The 20,657-nt window shown below is 50.7% G+C and overlaps 1 protein-coding gene across 11 annotated transcripts in view; it reads right to left on the bottom strand.

The window, feature by feature from the left end:
• Positions 1-377: 377 nt before the first annotated feature.
• The window catches only part of Daam2 (dishevelled associated activator of morphogenesis 2), a 118,053-nt gene continuing 97,773 nt past the window's right edge, over positions 378-20,657 (bottom strand). For 5 of the 11 annotated variants that reach the window (XM_039084447.2, XM_039084450.2, XM_039084449.2 and 2 more), the window contains exons 15-26: positions 19,460-19,567; positions 17,265-17,408; positions 16,428-16,534; positions 15,054-15,138; positions 12,720-12,826; positions 12,433-12,521; positions 7,999-8,167; positions 7,304-7,411; positions 6,376-6,436; positions 4,870-5,001; positions 3,322-3,492; positions 378-3,084 (exon numbers count right to left, since the gene is read on the bottom strand). In XM_039084447.2, coding sequence (XP_038940375.1) covers positions 2,863-3,084; positions 3,322-3,492; positions 4,870-5,001; positions 6,376-6,436; positions 7,304-7,411; positions 7,999-8,167; positions 12,433-12,521; positions 12,720-12,826; positions 15,054-15,138; positions 16,428-16,534; positions 17,265-17,408; positions 19,460-19,567 — 1,503 coding nt within the window. In that variant the 3' untranslated portion in view covers positions 378-2,862. Of the gene's footprint in view, positions 3,085-3,321; positions 3,493-4,869; positions 5,002-6,375; positions 6,437-7,303; positions 7,412-7,998; positions 8,168-12,432; positions 12,522-12,719; positions 12,827-15,053; positions 15,139-16,427; positions 16,535-17,264; positions 19,568-20,657 lie in introns of those variants that run through there. The other 6 variants (NM_001427649.1, XM_063267082.1, XM_063267081.1 and 3 more) reach the window with 5 other exon arrangements.

The raw sequence follows: 20,657 nt of genomic DNA, 5'->3' as shown, positions 1-20,657 counted from the left end.
ATGGGAGGCCCAGACTCAGCTGTATCTATCACCAGTGCTTGGCGACGAGGCCTGTGAAGCAGAGGCTCCCCCCTAGTTGATTCACACCACCAACAGTGTCCTGGCATGACAGGTTCTCTACGACCGATGGCATCCCCTCTGCCCTGCAGACGTATGGTGATGGATGTTTAACTCTTTAAAAGATGAACAGGTTCCCACGACACAGAGTTCTCAACTCAAACTAGCCACATGACCTCAAATGACTCGGAACCTTCCAGAAAACGTACCGTGGCGCTCATGGGACTGGTAGGAGCTTGCTTCAGCCCACCACTGGTTCTGCTGACACCAGCACAACACACAACCTGAGTCCACACAGGAAGAAACGTTTCTAGGCAGGCTAGGGGTGGGGAGGAATTTAATATTTTTTTTAGTATTACAATATATTCTTATAAAAGGGTGCAGGTAAAAAGGACACCGTAGAGTTTTGTACATATGAACCTTGTTTGTCTCCTGCAGCAGCTGGTGAGAGCAGCCTTGGCATGAAGGTTGGCCGATGTCCTGGGGAGGTGGTCACAGCTCCCCAGGTGGGGGCAATAGGAGTGGATGGGAAGAACCCATGCCTATATCCACCCACCTGGAGAGCTCTGTCCTTCCAACCCCTGAACAAACTTCCTTCTTGGGAGGGGAATTGCCGCTGCTGAGAAGGGATGTGTTGGCTGGACTATGAAGTTTACATGTGCACAAAACTAACTGGAGCAGTTGGCCCACAGGCGGCCAGAGGGTTGGATGGGTGCTGGGGAGTAGACTTCACCATTTAACGTCGAGGACCAGCCTATCCACCTCCACTGGGCACCAGTCACTTCCTGCTAAGTCACCTGTAATGGTCCGAGGTCCTAGGCACTGTTGGACTAGTTAACAAAGACACACAGCACTGGAACCACTAGGCAGCCACAGAAAATAATAAATAGAGAAGGCAGAATTCTTTGGGGCAAGAAGGCTGGGCTCTGGAGAGATGCCAGGCAGCTTTTCTGAAGAGCCAATGTGTCTCTTCATCGACGTCTATCTTCCTTCTTTCTCCTGGTGCATGTCCTGTCTTCATGGTGGTTGGGAAGGCTAGGCCCGGCCATGCCTGTCGGGCGGCAGTGTAGTCCATCCCTGTCCCCTGCCCTCACTTGGCAGGCTGGACTCCCAGCCAGTTTGGGAGAGGATATGAAGATGTCCAGCACCAGCTTTAATGTCCTCATAGCTTGCTTTCTGAGGGGGGTAAGGAGTCTTTGGGTGTACCAGTGAGCATTAAAGCTCTCCTCATAGCTAGTCTCCGTAGAAGCCTTCTGTGCTCTGACGCTGGCTTCATACCGTACTGGCCAGGCCTCCATTTGCTGAGATCCCTTTCAAACCAATGCACACACCCAGCTTAGCCTGCATCTCTCCTCCCCACAACATTATGGCCCCACTCCCTGGGAATCTCCTGTAGGAAGGCAGGCAGTGACAGGACCAGGACTGGGCAGCCCACGGTCACTAGCAATGACCCTGAGCCGGGGTGTTAGAGGAGAAGAGCCAGGAGCTGGCGGATGGTAATCAGGCAAGATCGAGCTCTAGATGAGAGGAGACCAGTGCATTTGATAAGCCTACACGGGGTTGACCTCATTTAGAACATTTGCCTAGGTATAGCAGTGCCACCCCACCAATACCATCAAAATGGCTGGAGACGGATGGACAGGATACATGGTGAGTGTGGACGGAGGGCCAGAGTGATCCCATGCAGTCAGGCTGAGGAACCAAAGGAATGTACGTAAGCGTTCCCTCATCTCCCGGGCGTCTCCTGCCTGCTCTTCTCAGCCCCCAGTCTAATTGTCTCCCTCAGAGTGACAGTTAAATATAGAGAGTAGTTCTAGTCCTCAAGAACAATTCCCCAAGGCCAGCTGCAGCCAAGTATATGGAGCGCCATGTGACCCTGCAGGTGGAGACTGGGAGGCCATTGTGGCACATCGAGAGTCAACTGAGGGGAGCGAAGCATTTGAGTGCTACCTTCTGGTGGGGACCTGAGGTCAGGCTCTCCAAGACAGTGGTCAAGTCACCTTAGGGTTTGCTTCAGGGTCTATGCCTGAGTCTGGTGAGGTGATGACAGGAGTCTTCCTTGGACACCCCTTCTCACCAGAACCTCACTATAAGCTGATGGTGAGGCAGAGTTCTGGAAACTGGAGATGAATTTGGGGGCCAGAAATTAGTAAGTGGGATGGAGGTGGCCAGGGAAGAATCGAGGCCCCAGGACTTGGTGTAGGCAAAAGGTGCAGACAGATAACTCACTTGCTGACTCTGGTCCCGTTTGTCAGGAACATACTGGAGTTTATCTAGCTAGAACACACAAACCTCCTGGTTCCCATCCCAGATCCACGTTTTGTTGAGCTGTCTCTTCAGATAGGAGCCTCAAGTCCCTACTGCTAGCTCTTGGGGTCCCCTCCACCACCACATACTGTACAAAAGGTCGGGACAGGAATGTCTCCTGGGTTTTAAACAGCTCTGTGCCAGCGTGAGGTCTGGAGAAGTGTCACCCAGCCTGCGAGGGCCTGCCAGGGATGCCCAAGCTAGTCTTAGAGAATGATGGCCAGGAGGGGGAGGGGCACACAGGGAGATGGACAGAACATGGGTGGGCAGAACATGGACGAGAATGGATAATATACAGAGACAAGAGAAGAGCCTCTGTCAGTGCGGGGAGACCCCCGGTCTAACCGCACACTGCCCCCAGGACCCAGCCCAGGGCTCCCAAACCCAGTTTTCCAAATCACTTAAGTCATTAGAAGTCACTGCTTCTTCTATTCAACTCCTCTCCCCTAATCCCTGTCTCCAGGCTTGCTGCTATGTGGTGAGTCCCCAGTCCCAAAGTCAATAATTTAGCCTGTTTATTGCCCGCTCGCGGGTGACCTCTGCGACCTGGTTTCCAGGTCGCTTCCGGTTGCGCTTGAACTTGTTTAAGTCCTTGTCGAAAACTTCTCCAGAGCGCAAGGCTGACACTAGGTCATCGAACTCGCCGCTCTCCTCCAGGGCGCCTCCAACCAAGACTTTCCGCTGCCTCTGCCATCTTTCTTTCTCACGCTGTTCCTTCAACTGGGAGTGGAGAGAAGAGGCAACTCAGGAACATAGGCACACCCCCTGCAGCCCTCTTGGATGCTCTCCCAGCTAGTGGCTACCCCTGCCGAGGACGTGGTTCCTTCCGGGGGGCTAACAGCAACCCCAAAAGTGCCCCACCCCACCCCCGCTCCTGTTTTATCTCCCAGACTCCAAGCGGGGTCCCCTTCACACCCACTTCTGCTGTATCCCATCCCCTACCAGGCCCAGGCTCACCATGGATTCCATTCGTGCCCTCCGCTCATCTTCCTCCTTCCTCCTCCTCATGGCCTCCAGGTCCTGCCGGGCCTCCAAGAAGGCCTGCAAGAAGGTGTCGAAGATGCCAAAGAATTCATCCGGCTGCATCTTACTGTCCTGTTCTCCAAAGTGTGCCAGTGCCTTGGCGAACTGTCGAAGACACAGGCGGAGGCACGGTGAGCCCAAGCCTACAGACAGGTAGCTTCCAGCTGAGCCTCGGACTTGTGCAAGCTGTAGGCTCGTAGGCTCTGAGACAGGATTTTGAACCCCAGGGTTCACCAATGGAAACTTTAATCCGAAAGTCATTGGTGAGTCCTTCCTGGTCTAACCTGTTATTCCCCCAAAACCCTGAGGCTGACTTCCGAAGAACTAGGTTGAGACTATTTGACAGTCTACCTTCCTGCCACCTCAGAGTCTTTGATTTTGTAGATATGGGATCAGGAGATGTTGACCAGAGCAAGACTTTTCTAAGGTCAGGAACTGCTTGGCTTGAATGGAAAGGGCCCTCACAAGTCACCTAGTCATTGGGCGACTCAGTTGATGGGTGACATGCTTAACCCCTCTGGGACTCAACTTCTTCACCTGTAAAGTGGGGATCAGCATCATGATACTATTGTGGGAGCTAAGTGGGATGACAGAAGCAACTGACTCTGTACTTAGAGCAGAAAGCGCGCTGACTCTGTCTTAGCATAACTCACAATATTGTCTAGGAAGCATCGCTGCACATAACATCCTCCTGGACCAGTGGCCTGTGCACCTCCTGGGAGTTTGCTGGAAATGCTGGCTGTCCAGCCCCACCCGGCTCTTCTGAACAAGAAGCCACATGTTAGGAGGAACCTCACACGTGGGTCCATATGCATCCTCACAGGATGAGTTCAAGGTTGAGTTGGGCTCCCATGACCAAAACCCTCTGATTCTCAGCCTTCACATCTGTTGAAATGGACTATAAACTTCCAGCAAACCCTTAAGGCAGGTAGGCTAGGAGTCGTGGAACACTGGTGGAGGGCTGAGGCGGGGCTTATCCACTCAAGTGCTTGTCATGCAAGCACCGTGACCTGAGTTTGATCTCAAGTACTCCCAAGTCTAGGTGTGTTGGTGTGATCTCAACACTGGGGAGATACAGGAAGGTCTCTGAGGCTTGTTGGCCAGCCAATCTCTTCTAATCATTGAGCCCCAGGTCCTAGTGTACTGTTTCAAAAAATAAAGCAGTCAGCTCCAGAGGAATGACACTGGAGGTTGACCTCTGACCTGCACATGTGTACAGGATCACACACACACACACACACACACACACACAGATAAAAGTAAAATTTAATAACAATGCTTATGGTGCCCAAGGGCCTAAGAAGTGGACCCTGATCTCTGCAATATGAGGTTGTCATTGATTGCCTTGGGGGAGGGAGAAGATGGGGATTCTGTAGGGTCTGGCTCTGGGTCTGTCTGTGTCCATGGTAAGCAGGCGAAGATGTTCCAGAAAGGCTATGTTGAGGAGCGGTGGGGTGAGAGCGGGCATCGGGCCATCTTTACCTTATCCCTGGCCTCATTCAACTGCTCCTCCAGCTCGGAGAAGCTGAAGCTAGACACGGTGATGAAGTCACTCATGACAGGGACGAACTTGTCATTGGGGTCCCGTGCCTGCTGTCTCTGATATTCCAACTCCTGGGAAGGGAGAATAAGAGACCTTAGACAGATGGCAATTGGGGGCCATGGTGTGTCTCGAACAAGGACTTTGAGAATTGTCGGTGCATACCTTTGTACCCTTCCCTTGCCCGTCACCACCACTGTGTTTTGGGCAGCGATCCACAGTCCAAGGAGTGCTTTCCAGGACTATCAAGTGGAAACAACCACCCATGGCAGCACACAGAAGGCCCTAGGATTCTTAAGTTCTTGGGAACTCTCTAGTTCCCAAGTCTGAGGGACAAGGAGTGAGTTGAGGATATCCTAGAGAGCTCGTCAGCTATGAAGATGTGAGAGCAGTAATGGCTGTAACAGGGCCAGAGCCTGGTGCTGGGATCCCGTGTTTGTACCTTCTCAACAGTCCTGTATTGAGATCCTAAGGTGAAGCGAGGACGTGGGATCTCACAGGTGAATGCAAACTTGTGACATTATGACACAATGTTGTCATCTGCAAAGTGCACACTTGGAAGTGCACAATCAAGGTAGGAAAATATTATCATAAAAAATTTCATAATGTCTTACGTAAGCTTGTGGTTTTGTTTCAGCCCTATGCGTAGCTCTCCTGCAGTACAGGTGGCCTATGGGTAATGGGTTGGACACTCCTGTCAAGTGACTAGGTCATAAGGCTTTTGTGAATGGGGTTAGTGGCCCTATACAAGGGCCCCAGGGAAGTCTGTCCTTTGTAGCAGGTGAGGATACAGTGGGAAGGTGCTACCCATGAGGACCAGGCCCTCACTGGACATTGGACCTGCCAGCACTTTGGTCTTGAATGACCCACCCTGCAAAATTATGAGATAAATGTCTTTTGTTCATACAAGCCATTCCATTGATTTGTCTTAGCCACCTCAAAGGTCTAAGATACCAAACGTCTCATCAGTGTGCGAGTCTCTATTAATTCAGGCATGATGGGAAGGGATGTTAGGTAGAATATCTCAGGGGAATGCAGTTCCCCATTGCCACGCTGCGGGACACCTCTGTAGTCAGCTAAGCATCCCCATTCGCTATGATCAAACATGAGCATGTGACAGTCTTAGAGCTAAGTCTAACAAGTGGCCATCTCCCTGCTCAGTGACACAGAGACAGTGTCAGCCAGCCAGCCTCTCTTTGAGGTTCTAAAGGTAAAACACAAGTAGGTGAATACTTTTTCCTGAAGGTTCTCTCCTCTGCTGTTGTCTCCCCTTCCCGTTCAGGAACCCTGGGTCATCAAAACGCACCACACAGGGCATCCTCTGTCTGAGATGATTGTGTGTGTGTGTGTGTGTGTGTGTGTGTGTGTGTGGATTGAGTTTGGGGTGAGCACTGGACCCAGTGATGGAGTAACATTGCCCTTTTGGAGTAACAGCTTCCCTCACTTACCACCTCCACTGCTCGGAGGCCCCTCCTGAGAGCGCCCACCTCCTTCTCCAGCTCTGCCAGGCTGTGGGAGACAGGAGAGGGAAAGAAAGCCATCAGCTCTGGGTGTGAGGGGCTAAGGATGGTTCAGAGAAAGGGCAGCTTGAAGCACCATGGCCCTTCGTCCCAGTCTCACTTAGGCCACTGACACATGGCTCTGGCCTGTCACTGCCCTCTGTGCCTGTCAGCAATTCTGTAAAGTGTCAGTAGAAAGCGCCACTCCATAGATCCTTCCAGATGCAGTGTCTCACAAAGCTCGTGTGTGTGTGTGTGTGTGTGTGTGTGTGTGTGTGTGTTGCCTACATATAGGTCTGTACACCACATGTGTGCTTGAGGAGGCCAGAAGAGGGCATTAGATTCCCTTGGAACTGAAATTGTTGGTGGTTGTGAGCCGTTATGTGGACAGTGAGGATTGAACTTGGGTCCTTGGAAGAGCAGCCAGTGCTCTTAACCTCTGAGCCATCTCTTCAGCACCCAGATGAGCACTTTTTATTCTGGGCCAGCCCCTTCAGCTTGTTAGAGTTATATCCTCCACCACCCCCTCCAGGCCACTTAGCCAGTGGTGCTGTATGATTAGCCCACTCCCTCATGCCCACCAGGGAGTAACCAGAGAGGGTGTTCTATGCTGCCTCCCTGTTAGAAATAAGTTCCATTTGCAATGGTCTCAATTAATGCTTCTGGTTAATGGCATTCTTTCTGTGCACGGTTTACTCCTCCATTCTCTTGGTATTTCCAGAATCACTTATGAAATAAAGTGATTTGCACCCCAGAGAGAAAACCCTGGTTCTCCTAAAAGAATACCCTGAGACACTACCCATTCCTAGTGTCCCCTCAGACAGGGGAAGCCAGAGGGTGTGGGCTCTGTGAAGGAAAGGTTGGGGGTACTGCTTACTTGACCTTGGCGGCCTTGGATAGATGCAGCAGCTCTGAGGGCATGTTCAGGATATCCGGGAAGTGCTTCTCCAGGATCATGATCAGGTAATGAAGTAGAGAGATGTTCCTGTGGTTAACAGTTGTGTCATGGATTGGACAAGTGGAGGGGGGCTGAAGGAACCAGAGGTAGTGTGAAGAAAAGCTAAAGCAATGAGTGGTGGGGAGAGAGAGAGAGGAGGAGAGGGTGGAAGGGAGGGGAGAGGAGGAGGAGGAGGAAAAGAGGGGGAGGACAGATGGGAGGAGGGGAAAGGGAGGGGAAGGGGGAAGGGAGGTGAACGGGGAAGAGAGGAGGAGGGGGAAGGGAGGGGAGGGGGAAGGGGAGGGGGAGAGGGAGAGTGGGAGAGAGGGAGAGGGAGAGCGTGCTTAGTGGCTGAGAGGGCTTCCTGCTCTTCCAGAGGACCTGAGTTTGGTTCTGAGTAGTCACAAATACCAATAACTCACACATGCCAGGCACTCAATGTCCTTTGCTGGCCCCCATGGACAACTGCACTCATGCACACTGCACATGTGTGCGCAGGCACACCACACACATTCTCACACTAAAATAATTCTTTAGAAAATATAAAAATGAACAAGACAGCTAGAATGGAGAGCTAGAAGACAGGAGAGTCCCAGATGGGGTAACACAGGGCAAGGAAGGTCATAGGTCCTCACCTGTCAATGCTAGACTTGGTGTCAGCAATCTTGTTGAGGCTGGCTACCCGGAACCCATAGGCACCCCCACGCTGACCCTTGTTCATGAAGTTGCCGATGGCTAGGACCACCTCCAGCATTTTCTTCAGACGCTTGCTGAGGGTCAGCTCCTGGGAGGCCAGCAGGATGGCTGGGAGAAGAAGAACAGCTCAGGATGCTGCACGGATAGAGCCAGGGCAGCAGGGTTTCCGGCTCCGCAAGGGAATAATGGGAGGGGCTACCTTTTCCCCTCTTGGGTAGACGAAACTACCCACTGTGGTCCAGCTCCCTCCATTTCTCCCCCTCCCCACCTTCAGGACGAAGCTAGCATATCCTTAGAGCAGACCACCCCTAGAATGACTTTGAACACCTTGTCATGCGCATAAAGATTAGTATACCTTTTAGGAATACATACTTGAATACAGCAACTTCGTCTTTCTAGACCTAGCAAGTTTTGTGCTTTCTGTATCTTTTTATTATGGGATGTTTGACACATTTTGAAATTCTGTATTGTGTGTATGTGTATGTATGTTCATGCAGATGCACATGTGTATGTATGTATGTATGTATGTATGCGCAGGTATGTGCACATTGTATGTGGAGGTCAGAGGACCATCTAAGGTACCAGTGCTCTGAGATAAGAAGGAAAGGACCAGACTTCCCTGTAGTCCTTGCCTATGCTGGATTGAAAATGCCTGAAGACCCTCGTTAGGAAGAGGAAACTAAAGCCCTTGGGGCTTGAAAGACAATGCCCCAGTGGCTGGGAGCACTTGTTATGAAAGCAAGAGGACCCGAGTTCAAATCCTCAGCAACTATGAAAAAGGCCAGGCATCACCATTTGTAGGAGAGCAGCCAGACAGGAGGATCCTGGGAGCTTACTAACCAGACAGTGTGACCCAGATGATAAACTTTAGGTACAGTGACAGACTGTCTCAAAAAGCAAAATGGAGAAAGACAGGAGGACACCTCATGTCTAAAGTTCCTCTGGTTTCTGCACACATGCATATGAGACATGTGTGCCCATATCTCTCTCTCTCTCTCTCTCTCTCTCTCTCTCTCTCTCTCTCTCTCTCACACACACACACACACACACACACACACACACACAAACACACACACACACACACACACACACACAGAGAGCAAACACAAATGCATACAACATAAAAGGAAAAGGAAAATCCCAGACAAAAAGTTTGCAGGAATTTTCAAAGACAGTTTAAAAAAAAAGTAGCCATGAAGAAGATACTATAAAAATGAGAAAGGAATGAGAGTTGTTGAGAAAGCCTTTAGATCACACAGATGCACATTCTATGAACTAAAACTAACCCTGTTGTGAATGCATGCATTTGCATGTGAATGCATGGTTGTTCCCTGTGCACATGCATGTGTCTGTGTACATGTGTGAGCATTCATATAGAGGTCGGAGATGGACATGAGGCGTGTCTTCCTCAGTCACCCTTCACCTTGTTTTTGAGACAAGTTTCCTCAGTGAGCCTGAACCCCGCCCCTTTGGCTAGGCTGGCTGGCCTGGGAGCCTCAGGGTTCTGCCAATCGCACCCACAGCACTAGGTTACAGACAGGCCACCATGCCCAGCTCTCAGGATTGGGAACCGTGAGTTCTGGAGTCAGGTCCTCAGGCTTCTGCTGCAAGCATTTACTAATCTACCATCGCCTCAGCTCCCTCAGCCCAGTTTCTTCAAAACTACAAGCCAGAATGCGTAAATTGTCTCTGATGCAGGAATAAAACAGGGCGCTGGAAACCAAATACCCACCCTCCACACCCATCTCTAGGGAGAATTCGAAGCCAGAATGCTACGCTGTTGTACAGAGCTATCCTCCGAGTCCCACGACCACTGTCCTCAGGAGTTTAGCTGCAGTTGCTTGTGAATGATTGTCCTCACTGGGCTTCTATTGACTGTTGGTATCATAGGAAGAGGGAGCAGGCGGGGTTCTGGAACTCTCCTTCACGTATCCATCCACTTCCCCAGACACCTGTATGTAGCTTTGACCTAACTGCTGCATGACCCTGAGGCCTGGGGGTGATGGGGAGCTGGAGTATATAAACTGGGGAGATTAGGGGAAGGGGATCCATATACGCAGCCATGGGGAAGCCATCATCCATGCAGGGCACAGACCTTCCGGTGCAGCTGCTTTGCAGTCCCCCACACTCGTGTAAGTGACCCCTCATTGGTTCCCCACAGGGAGCTTCGGTGGCCTTTAACTTAGGTTTGTCGTTGGGGCTTTAACAAATATGAGGATAGACGTTGCCTACATCAACGGCCTTTTGGCGGAAATTCTTAAGACACAAACCGAAACAGGCAATAGGAAAATCACTCATAAAACATCTTCCATTTATAGAAAATAGAAAAACTCATCCAGACATCATGATATCTCTGAAGAGGAGAGAGGAAAGCTGTACCCAGGAGAGTGACATTTCTTTAATGTTTGGAAGGGGGAAATAAAGCAAGGCTGGAACTTTATTATGGTGGACCACGCCTGTAATTTGAGGATCTCTGAGAGTTTGACGCCACCTTAGCCTAAATAGTAAGTTTGAGGACTGCCAGGCTCTGTAGAGAGACCCTGTATCAGGGCTCACGGGAGGAGGTTTAGCTGAAGAAAGCTTTTAAGTCAAAAGATCACAACCACAGGATTAGAAGGGACACATACAGAGCCTGGGCACATCCAATTTCTTGACCTGAGTTGATTACATGGACAGGACGGGGGAGACAAAGTGCCCAATGCGAAAGGCTGTAGTTTGTGTGTGCCATATTTCAATAAAAAGTTTATTTTCAAAAAAATGTAAATAAAACCTACTTGCAAAAATCCTCAGCAAATTACACGGCAAGGGATAGTTTTTCTAAGGCTGATGAGCTGCTTGAAAAATCTACAAAGGGACAGCCTTAAAATAAGCTAAAAGTGTTGGCAAAACAGAAAAATGATAAGAGTTGAGAGAAAATCGGGAGATGAGAAATCTGCCATCTGCAGTGTTGACATTTCAGACGTTGGGGAGAATAAAGCGCTCATGAATGCAGCCTTAAGGATATTACATTGCCAGCACATTCAGCCAAGCTAGATTTAATGCATCCACTTGTAATGAGAACTGGTGATTCTGGCATACTCGGCAATGAATGCATTTATAGGGAGAATAGATTCAAAGCAGAATTGGGAAATTTATCAAACTCGATAAACCACGCTGAAGCAACTTCCCTCGGAGCCCCGTCTAGGAGAGACGAGAGGTGGGTGTCAATGGCTTGACACCCAGCTGAGGCAGGTTCAATCTTAGCTACTTCAGGAATACTTCTGGGAGGCCTAGAGGATCAACTCCCATGACTGTGTGTGTGTGTGTGTGTGTGTGTGTGTGTGTGTGTGTGTACACCGTTTCCTTAATCTCTACAAGCTCCTACTCCAGAAAGGCTTGCTCTCTGAACTAAGCATCTCAGAGAGTGTCCAGCAGGGGGTGCCTGACATTCTGCTATGCCCCCAGTAGGGGGCGCCTATGTTCTGCTATGCCCCTAGCCTGACACCTGAGCCTCCATGACAGTCTCTTGTTTTGTTTTTGTTGCTGTTTTGTTTTGTTCTGCCCTGTAAGTCTTGTCCTTACCCCAAGTGAGACCCCAATCAGTTTCTTCTATTTTCTGCTTTGCTGGGTGCACATGTCTGCCTACCATCCTGCTCTCCAGGGTTCTCACACTTGCTGAGCCCTGCTCCTCTGCTGTCCCCACAGGCAGCCCCAAGGATATGCTCTTTGACACAGCGAGTGACGAGGGACAAGGGGGAAGGGATCAGTTGGAAAGACAGCAAGCATCTAACATTATTACAGCATTCTTCAAGGATCTCAGTAAAGGCAATCTAGAGAAGGCCTGATTCACCCAGACATCTCTAGGGACCACCTTGTGCCATTGGCTGCCTTCCGATGAGCTCACAGTTAAGAAAACATGCCCAGTAGAGTTTGTGAACCTAGTGCTTCTTAAGTAGGAAAGACTGGATTACTCTGGGCATACCAGGCCCCAAGAAGGATGCCAGCTACACTCCTATGTCCTCGCCCCCCTCCCCAGGAGCCAATGCCAAGACAGAAGAAAGCATCATGTGATTGGCACATAAGCCACCATAAACAAGAACATTCTCTATAATAATTATCATTCCAAGTTGGTGGTGCACTCCTGGAGTCCCATCACTTGGAAGGAGGAAGCAGCAAGATTCAGAGTTCAAGGCTAGCCTCAGCTACATAGTCAACTGGAAGCTAGCCTAGGCCACGTGAAACCCTGATGCAGAATGTAAACGCCATCATTTTAAATGTTATGCTTGACTTGGGCGTCTCTCTGGGGTCGGGGGAAGGCAGACGGTTCTCTGCCCCATTAATCAATCCCCAGACGTGTGCCCACTCCAGGTGCATGCTGCAGGCCCCAGCCCTACCTTCTACTTTGGGCTTGGCCTCAGCCAGCCGTTCCTGGAACTTCTTCTTGAAAAAGAGGGCCTGTAGCCGCTGCTGGTAATGGTCGATCCTGTGGATAGGGTGGGCAAAGTCACAGGTGGACCCACGGCTCCAAGGTAGCCCCAGCTTCTTCTTGGGTCATTCTTCCCTCCTTTTCCTTGACCAGAGCTGCTACCTGAACCCCACTTCTCCTGCTAGACCTGGTGCCCTACTGGCAAAGCCGGGCCCTGAATCTCCTCGTTCCCTCCATGCCCAGCATCCGTCTGACCTGCTCATTTCATAGAGGAAGCGGTCTGCACGTGCCATCCGCTCAATCTCATGCTTGTGCTCTTCCAGGAGGTCAACGTCGCTCTTCTCCGGGATGAACTTGAGGAGCTGCAAAGAGCGGGCATGAGTTAGACGGGAAGCTGATGAACAGTCCAGACTGCCTCTGCACAGTATGAGGAGGGGCCTGCCAAGGCAAGAGAATTCAAGGCTAGCCTGGGCTACATACCAGTTTTTGAGGATAGTCTGGGTTACATAGCAAGCTGAAGGCCAGCCTCGTCTATATACCAACCGAAAGGCAAGCTTGAGTCACCTAACAAGTTGAGGCCTGCCTCAGCAACAAGGCTGAGGTCAGTCTGGCTGTGTAGTAAGCTTGGGTGTTTTACGTGAGTATGCAAATGCACCGTGTTTGTGCCGTGCCTGCAGAGAACTGAAGAGGGGATCCAATCCTCTGAAACCAGAGTTACCGAGGTTTGTGAGCCTCCAGCTGAATGCTGGGAACGAAACCCTGGTCCTCTGTAAGAGCAGCCAGCCCTCTGAACCCCTGAGTCATCTCTCCAGTCTTTATGCTGTGGTTGGAAAGCATCTCTCTAGAGTTCACATCTGGAAACCCCCCAATTCACACGTCGATGGCCTCTAGCAGGAGAGCCTTCGGGGTACTTCAGGTTACATGAGGTCATAAGACTGAGACTCCAGTAATGACATTAGTGGCGCGGTAAGAGAAAGCGAAATTGAAGCTCGAGCATCTGCTCTGTCTACTGCCGTGATGCCTCCTGCAGGCTTTGGCACAGTCTAAGACCTCACGAGGTGCCAAGCAGACCCAGCTCGGTGCTCTTGGACTTGCCAGCCTCCAGAGCCACGAGCCAAGTCAACTCTTAGTTATAGAGTAACTGGTCTCAGGTGTTTTTGTCATAGCCGCAGAAAATTAGCCACGCCACTGTTTCAATTTGCATCTTTCGCACAACATAACCTCTAAGATCACGCACACTGTGCACCACTGTTTTTGTCTTTATGTCTGACTTAGTAGTCTCCCGCAGAACGGATGTACCAGAGTCAGTTTACCCACTTTCCTATGAATGGCCAGTTGGGTTGCTCACCCTCTGGGAGATTTAATGAATCCGGTTTCTATAATTACGTCTGTGTATGTCTTAACACTTACAGTGGCCTCTCTTCAGTATGTGCCCAAGTGTAAGACTCCTGGGTACCAGGGTGGACACACACTTAGCCTTAATATGCACGCCCGATAGCTCTGTAAAGCAAGATGAATGGTAATTCTGGTTCTGCTACGCCTTCCTCAACATGTGGCTGTCCACCTTTAATTTTAGCTAACGGGTGGGAGTGTGACACACTCCTCTGCTGTGGTTTGCCGTTGCTCTGGTGACAACTGACGTTTGGACCTTTCAGATGCTCACAGGCTGCCAGACGCCGCCTTCCATAAAGTGATGATTCAAGTCTTCAGCTCAGTTTCCAAACTGCTCCTTTTTGCCAGTTTCTCAATGATCTGTAGCGTCCTCACCACAAACAACACACCATTTGTTGCATGAATTCTTGGAAAATATTGTCTGCGTTTTTCCTCGCTATTGCCTTAGGGGGGAAAATAACATACTCTTTGATTGATGGCGGCTTTTCGTTTTTTCATAGTTTTAAATCTATTTTAATTTATATGTATGGGTGCTTTGTCAGCGTGTATGCCTGTATCACGTGTGTGCCTGATGCCCACAGAGGTAGGAAGAAGGAGCCTGATTCCCTGGAACTGGCATTTTGAGTAACTGTGAATGAATGTATGGGTACCAGGAAATGAACGTGGACCCCGTGCAGGCATCCAGTGCTCCTAGCTGCTGAGCCATCCTCCCTCCAGGGGCACAGCTTGTCTTTTGGGCTAGAGTCTCACGAAGCCTAGGCTGGCCTCAAGCCCCAGTTATGGGGTTGTAGATGTGCACCATCGCTTACAGTTTCTGTGGACCTGAGGATGGACCCCAGGACTCCATGCATGCTTTGACAACTGCGCTCTTCGTTTTAATAAAGTCCAATTGGCAGCATCCGTGTTTGCCACTTGCCAGGTCTTTCCTAAAGGACACCATCAGTGGATTGATGTGAAGATTTGATGAGGAAATGACCATTGCCACTGGACTCTTCCTTGAGACCTTACTGGGGTCGCAAAGTTCTCTAGCAGTCTGTTCTCTAGGAAAGGTCAGTCCAGGGGAGCTTCTAGAAACCTCCTCAGTGCCTTCAGCTCTGAGGTCTTTTCAACCCCAGGGTTCCAGCCTTTCTGGGATGGGGTAGAAAGTGGCATGGCTGTCCCCAGGTTGGCCTCCTCCCCTCCCCTGTAGGTCCTCACCTGCTCCAGCATGTCCTTAGCGAGGTCTTCCTGTTCATCCATCCTCAAGATGGCCCGTCGTATCTCCTCATTAGAAAGCTTCAACCTGCAGCAAATCCACCTTGAGCAGTCTGCCCTGGCCCTCAGGATGACCCCTGGGCCTTCTTTCCATACAGTGTGGCCTCATCTCCTCTCCAGCCCTGGGTTTGAACCTGTTCTCCCCACTCCTCTACAAAGACTTCCCAGGCCAATTTGATAATAGAGTCTAATTTTAATAAAGAGGAGATATGATTCCACATATCCAATCATGAGTGTTTTTCTTTTCTTTTCTTTTTTTTTTTCTTCTGGAGCTGGGGACCGAACCCAGGGCCTTGCGCTTGCTAGGCAAGCGCTCTACCACTGAGCTAAATCCCCAACCCCCAATCATGAGTGTTTTAGTTCTGTTGCTGAGTCCTGTTGCTTTGCTTGAGTTTCCTTAGGGCTGATGAAACACAAGAGATTAAGACAGACAAGCAGAGGCATTCTAACCAGTCTCCTTTTCCTCCTCCACCCCTCCCTCCTGCCTCAAATGTCTGCAGAATCTCCATGGGAGGACAGAACAGGGGGCAGCAGAACTCTCTCAGTCTCTGACAGTGCCCAGTTCCCACTCAGCTCCCTCCCAGGAGCCCCTCCCTCCCCACTCATCCCCCTACATAGCCCTTCTCCACCCCTCCAGGTACACAGTCACTGAGGACTCTAGGGAACCAGCCAACCCCATCCCCAACCCCCTCTCAATAGAAGAAACTCAGGCCAGGGAACTCGTGGGAGGGCAGAGGGGCAGATGTCCCAGAGGAGGCTGTAGGCGGCACTAAGAATAGAGCTTGGGGCCGTGTCCCGACCCTGCCTGGGGGAGGCCCCCACACAGAAGCTGTGCTGTTAAAGCAGACACTGCTTGTTGGTTCCTAAGCCCAGGGAAATGCTTGCAGGCTGAGATCATGCTGCTCCCAGGCCTAAGCAGAGTGGGCCCTCCGTGGGCTTAGGGCAGCACTATCCACAGATGCTTACTGGAGCCTCCTGGACGGGGCAGTTTCCTGTCTGAAGAGCCCAGTGCCACTGCTTAACATGGGCTTGCAGGGTAGAAGTCTAGATCAGTATCCATGCCTCTCTCCTTCAGGGGAATCAGAGTCGAGTCGCAAGGCCAGCATCACCCCCCTGTTTCTCTACCACCTTCCCCCAGGCCTGCAGCTCAACGTCTATGTTTGTTGTTTTGCAGTGCTCAGAACTAACCCAGGGCCTGGTGCACACTGGGCAGTCAAACAAGCACTCCACCACCGAGTTATCCACTTCTTAGCCCCTGTACTACCCACTTGGGACTTTTATTTGGGGTCCCTTTCCCTGCTACTGGTGAGTACCTACTTGGAGAGAAGAATGATACAATTCTGGGCCCTCCGGCCATCGATGACGGACAGCTCTTTAACCTTGCGGGAGGCTAGGTAGATGTCCTCTGTGGAGCCCAGTTCTTTCTGCAAATGATGAGTTCGAGAGGGTGAGGCAGATGCCCCCAACCTTCATGCCCACCTCCCAGACCCACCCTTCTTTCAACATAGGGATGCCCCTAACCCAGTGGATATAAAGAAAGAGAAAGAGAAGATGTGAGAGGTAAGGTGTTTAACTATCAACTCTTAAGAGAGGATCTAGGACTGTCCTGGTCTAGAAAAGATGGAGAGTCTTGAAAGGTCCTTCTTCTTAGAGATCGGCCTCTCTTGGAAACCCAGGAAAGGAGCTGTCCAGATGGAAGCCATATTTAATCTCTGTGGCTTCAGGCAATATGGTTTGCTTTATCAGACATCTATCCCCACCCAGAACTTCCCCAGGCTTATGATGGGAGGTCGATTCAAACCCCCATAAGGCCATAGTTTCTAACTCCTGGAGACTTCCAGCCTATCTCAATGTGGCAGGACTAAAGGGTTTTACAAGGTCATAAGGAAAACCAGAGGTGGAATCCATATTGAATTTACTTCTGGGATACCACTAGGCAGAAATCAAAGATCCTAAACCTCCATCTGTTGGAGCCCCCTGGTCAGAGATGCAGGAGACTTTCCAGCACACAGCGATGACTCTAGGGACGCTCCCAGAGCACATGTTCCAAGGTACACAACTCCAGGGCCTGCCAGGCACGCCATTCTCTTTGTGGACTTTCCCCTCTGGAGTTGTGCAGTGCCCAACATGTGTAGTCATGTTGGCAAGCCTTGCCTTGACACCTGTAGCTGATACCATAGACCTAGAAGCCTTCTCAGTTCTGTGGTCATTCGTCTCGGCAGCTGGCAGAGATCTGCTTGCGGTCCCTCCATCTCTCACATTTCCTCTCTCTCTCTGGGCACCCTCCTGCATGCAACCCTACACGGATGAGTGATAAAGGCTGGAAACGGTGCAGGCAGGCTTTCTCTCCTGGACCCAGGTCTGGGCTACAGTCCAGGACAGTGGGTAAGAGACGGGACGTTCAGAGCCCCGAGAGAGTGACTCACCTGCTCAGAATCATGTTAGTTATCAGCTCCTAGGCAGGCAGCCGCCACAGCCATCAGAGAATTAAACATGCACAATGTTAGTCAATAGGACAATAGGGACTGGAGAACAACACGTCAAATGAGGGCATCCTCGGTATCTGTGGGTATCCGGTCATCCCCAGGAACAGGAGACAGGAACCCGGAAAGAGCTGTAGACAGCATCTCAAGGCAGACATGCACCCAAGAACCCAAAGAAACAAACACCAGGCAGCCCACCACTTGGGGACCAGAGAGGCACCCAGTTGGGCCAAGTAGTCCCCAAACATGAGAACTGGGACCCTGATCTTCGGCCACGAGTTCTTTCTTTGCCTCTGCTTAGAACCTGCTGAGTAGGCGGAGGGCGCTCCTCTACCCAGGCGAACACCATATCAGGCCACGAGCCTGCGACAGTCCTTGTCTTTAAGTCAGGAAAAGCAGGTGGCCTTGAATTTGCCCCTCTTCTTGCCTATCTGATGTCTAAGAGGACTGGGGAGCACAGCTTGTCCTGTGCCTTTCTTCCTGACACTGATAGAGTTGAAGTCATGGGCTCAGAGCCTACCTAGAACATAGAGGAGACTCAGGACCTTCTTTGCTCACGGCCTGGGGCATGTGGAGAGGTAGTGAGCTGGTAAGTTTGACTTTTGGCATTGCTCTAGCTTGACTTTAGTCCTAGGTGCTGATGGGAGCAAGGCCCAGGCGAGCTGTGAGAGAGTGGAACCAGAAGCATGAAGCAGGCAGATCGGGGGTGTTTAAGATAGATTCACTTCTCAAGCCCCATATGAATTCTTTCCTTACTGTCTCCCTTCCCAACTCAGGACCTTGGAGTTTGGAAAGGCCAGTCTAAAAGCCCAGAGAATGACTCACAAATGAAGGGGCGGCATGGGCTTGCCATGTCTGATACATGCATACACCCCGCCTCAACCCCATCCTACGTAGGGCACAGGTGTTCACATAGTTCTTCCCAGCTCCTGCAGCCTTGACTACTGCCCATGACCAGGCCAGCTTAACCACAGCATTTGCCAAAACACTGCTTGGAATTAAGAGCAGAGGATCAGATGTCACAGACACCCACATTTAAATCAAATAAATAAAATCAGTTGTTTTATCTGGAACCCCAAGACAGGGCTAGAGTGTCAACTCCACACTACTCCTTTGGCCGGACCCCACATGACCTTGGCCCTGACTGCCTCACGAGGAGTCATCTCCGGGTCTAGACTTGATAAAAAGCAAAGCAGGGTACCCTCTGCAGGCCCGTTGAAGGCAGGCCTCAGCAACTAGTCACCAACCAGAGCTCAGGACCCCTGAGTATACCAGAAGTCCTCAAAGCCAGAGTCCTGGGCCAAGCAGAGATGAAGAAAGGAGTGTGCAAACCTTAGAAGGCATACAGAAAGACCAAGGGACATGGAGCCCCTGGTCTGGTCATCACCAAGTGGACCCATGGAAGGCACCCAAGCATGACAGTCGTTCTCAGATTCCAGGGCCCCCAAACATCTTCAAAGTCACTCAGTATTGGAAGACGAGGGCTGACAATCAGTACCCCTGTAAGTTTGTATGAGTGCTTATCACTTTAGGCCTGTATATGGTTGCCAAACAACACTCCTTCCATTCTCTGTGACTGGAGAAACTGGCCATTGCATACACAGACAGAGACAACAGACAAGAGCAGGGCCTTCCAGGTCCCAGCCCCAGTCTTGATCCTGTGAAGTAGCTTGGAGCAGCAGTCATCTTCTTCCCTACAGCCTCAATATCTCTGTAGGTAGACGTGTGTGTGTGTGTGTGTGTGTGTTCGTGTGTGTGTTCGTGTGTGCATGCATATACGAATGTGTGTGCCTCTACCTGTGTGCATGTGTGTGCAAGTCAAAATATGAAAGTCAATATCCAAGAGACCAGAGGGTACAATCTTACCTGGTGCCTCTGATATGCCGAGAACATTTTTTCAAAATCTTCCAGGTCCAGAATCCGAAACACCTGCGAGTCATCAATCTCATTCCACACGGTGCCGGAGACACGCTCCTGAGATTCAGAGTAGAGAGAAGATAGGTGGTTGACCTGGTTCTTCTGGGATAGAACTGCCAAGATTTCCCGAACAGCGCTAGTCCCCAAAGGCACATGCTACAGTGGTCAACCTCTGACTTCCAGAAAGGAGTCCAACAACACCATCCCTCTCCAACGTCCCTCTTCTACAATACTCTACTCTTGGTACAGACAGAAGACACCCTGTCATCCCTCCCTTTCATGTGAGGCCACATAGCAGTATCTGAGAAATCACTGGACGGGCTGGAGTCGGGGCACATGTAGTAAAAGGGCTCTATTCAACCAAAGGCAAAACTCAGAGTGCACCTCACAGGCCAGCACTCTGAGTGGAGTCCCTGAAGACAGTGCAGCCCACACACGTGTGGGATAGTCTGGGCCTGTGCATAGATTGCATTTCCTGGATCTAAGCATGGCCATTTATTTTCCTCAGTTCCCAGAAAGAGGACACATGCCAAAGCTGGGACATGTTGGCCCCAAGTAGTAACTCTGCTCGGAGCAGCAAAACTTGCCTCAAGTTCCCACTGGTCAGAGCCAGGAAAGGTGTGACCATCTTTTATGTTTGCAATGGGCCCAGAAGTTTACAGTTTCCAGCTCTCTCAGTTGAGGCACCATCCCGTACGTCGTTTTTTGGAGGGTCCTTGTGCTAGCGTCTATAGAAGCCCAACTGCACCAGTAATCATGTAACGTGATGTTGATGGTGGAGAGAGAGGACGGGAGTGTAGAGGACAAGCATGGAATAGGAGAGCACTCCTCATGGTGCAGCCCCTCCGCCAAGAATCCTCATCTCACCTAGAACATTAGCCTTTGGAACTAAAGTTACCCGGTCACCTACTTCTGTATGTCTAGAAGCCAGTCAGGCAACCTCCCTAACACCCCTTCCTACATCTCCTCCTCAGAGTTGAGAGTGTACCTTTCACTCACTTCTGTTTTCTTAAACTCTGAAAAGGGAGGCTAGGCCAGAGTCAAGAGGGAGGAGACATTCCTGTGGCCTTCCAAGGGCCAGGGACCCTCATGAGGAATGCTGGGCTGGGAAGCTCACAGCAGTGAGGGATATAGGCAACTGGCCAAA

This window comes from Rattus norvegicus, chromosome 9, assembly GCF_036323735.1.
Source record: "Rattus norvegicus strain BN/NHsdMcwi chromosome 9, GRCr8, whole genome shotgun sequence".
Lineage (NCBI taxonomy): Eukaryota > Metazoa > Chordata > Mammalia > Rodentia > Muridae > Rattus > Rattus norvegicus.
Note: the sequence above shows the minus strand (reverse complement) of the source record. Positions and strands in the feature narration are given on the sequence as shown.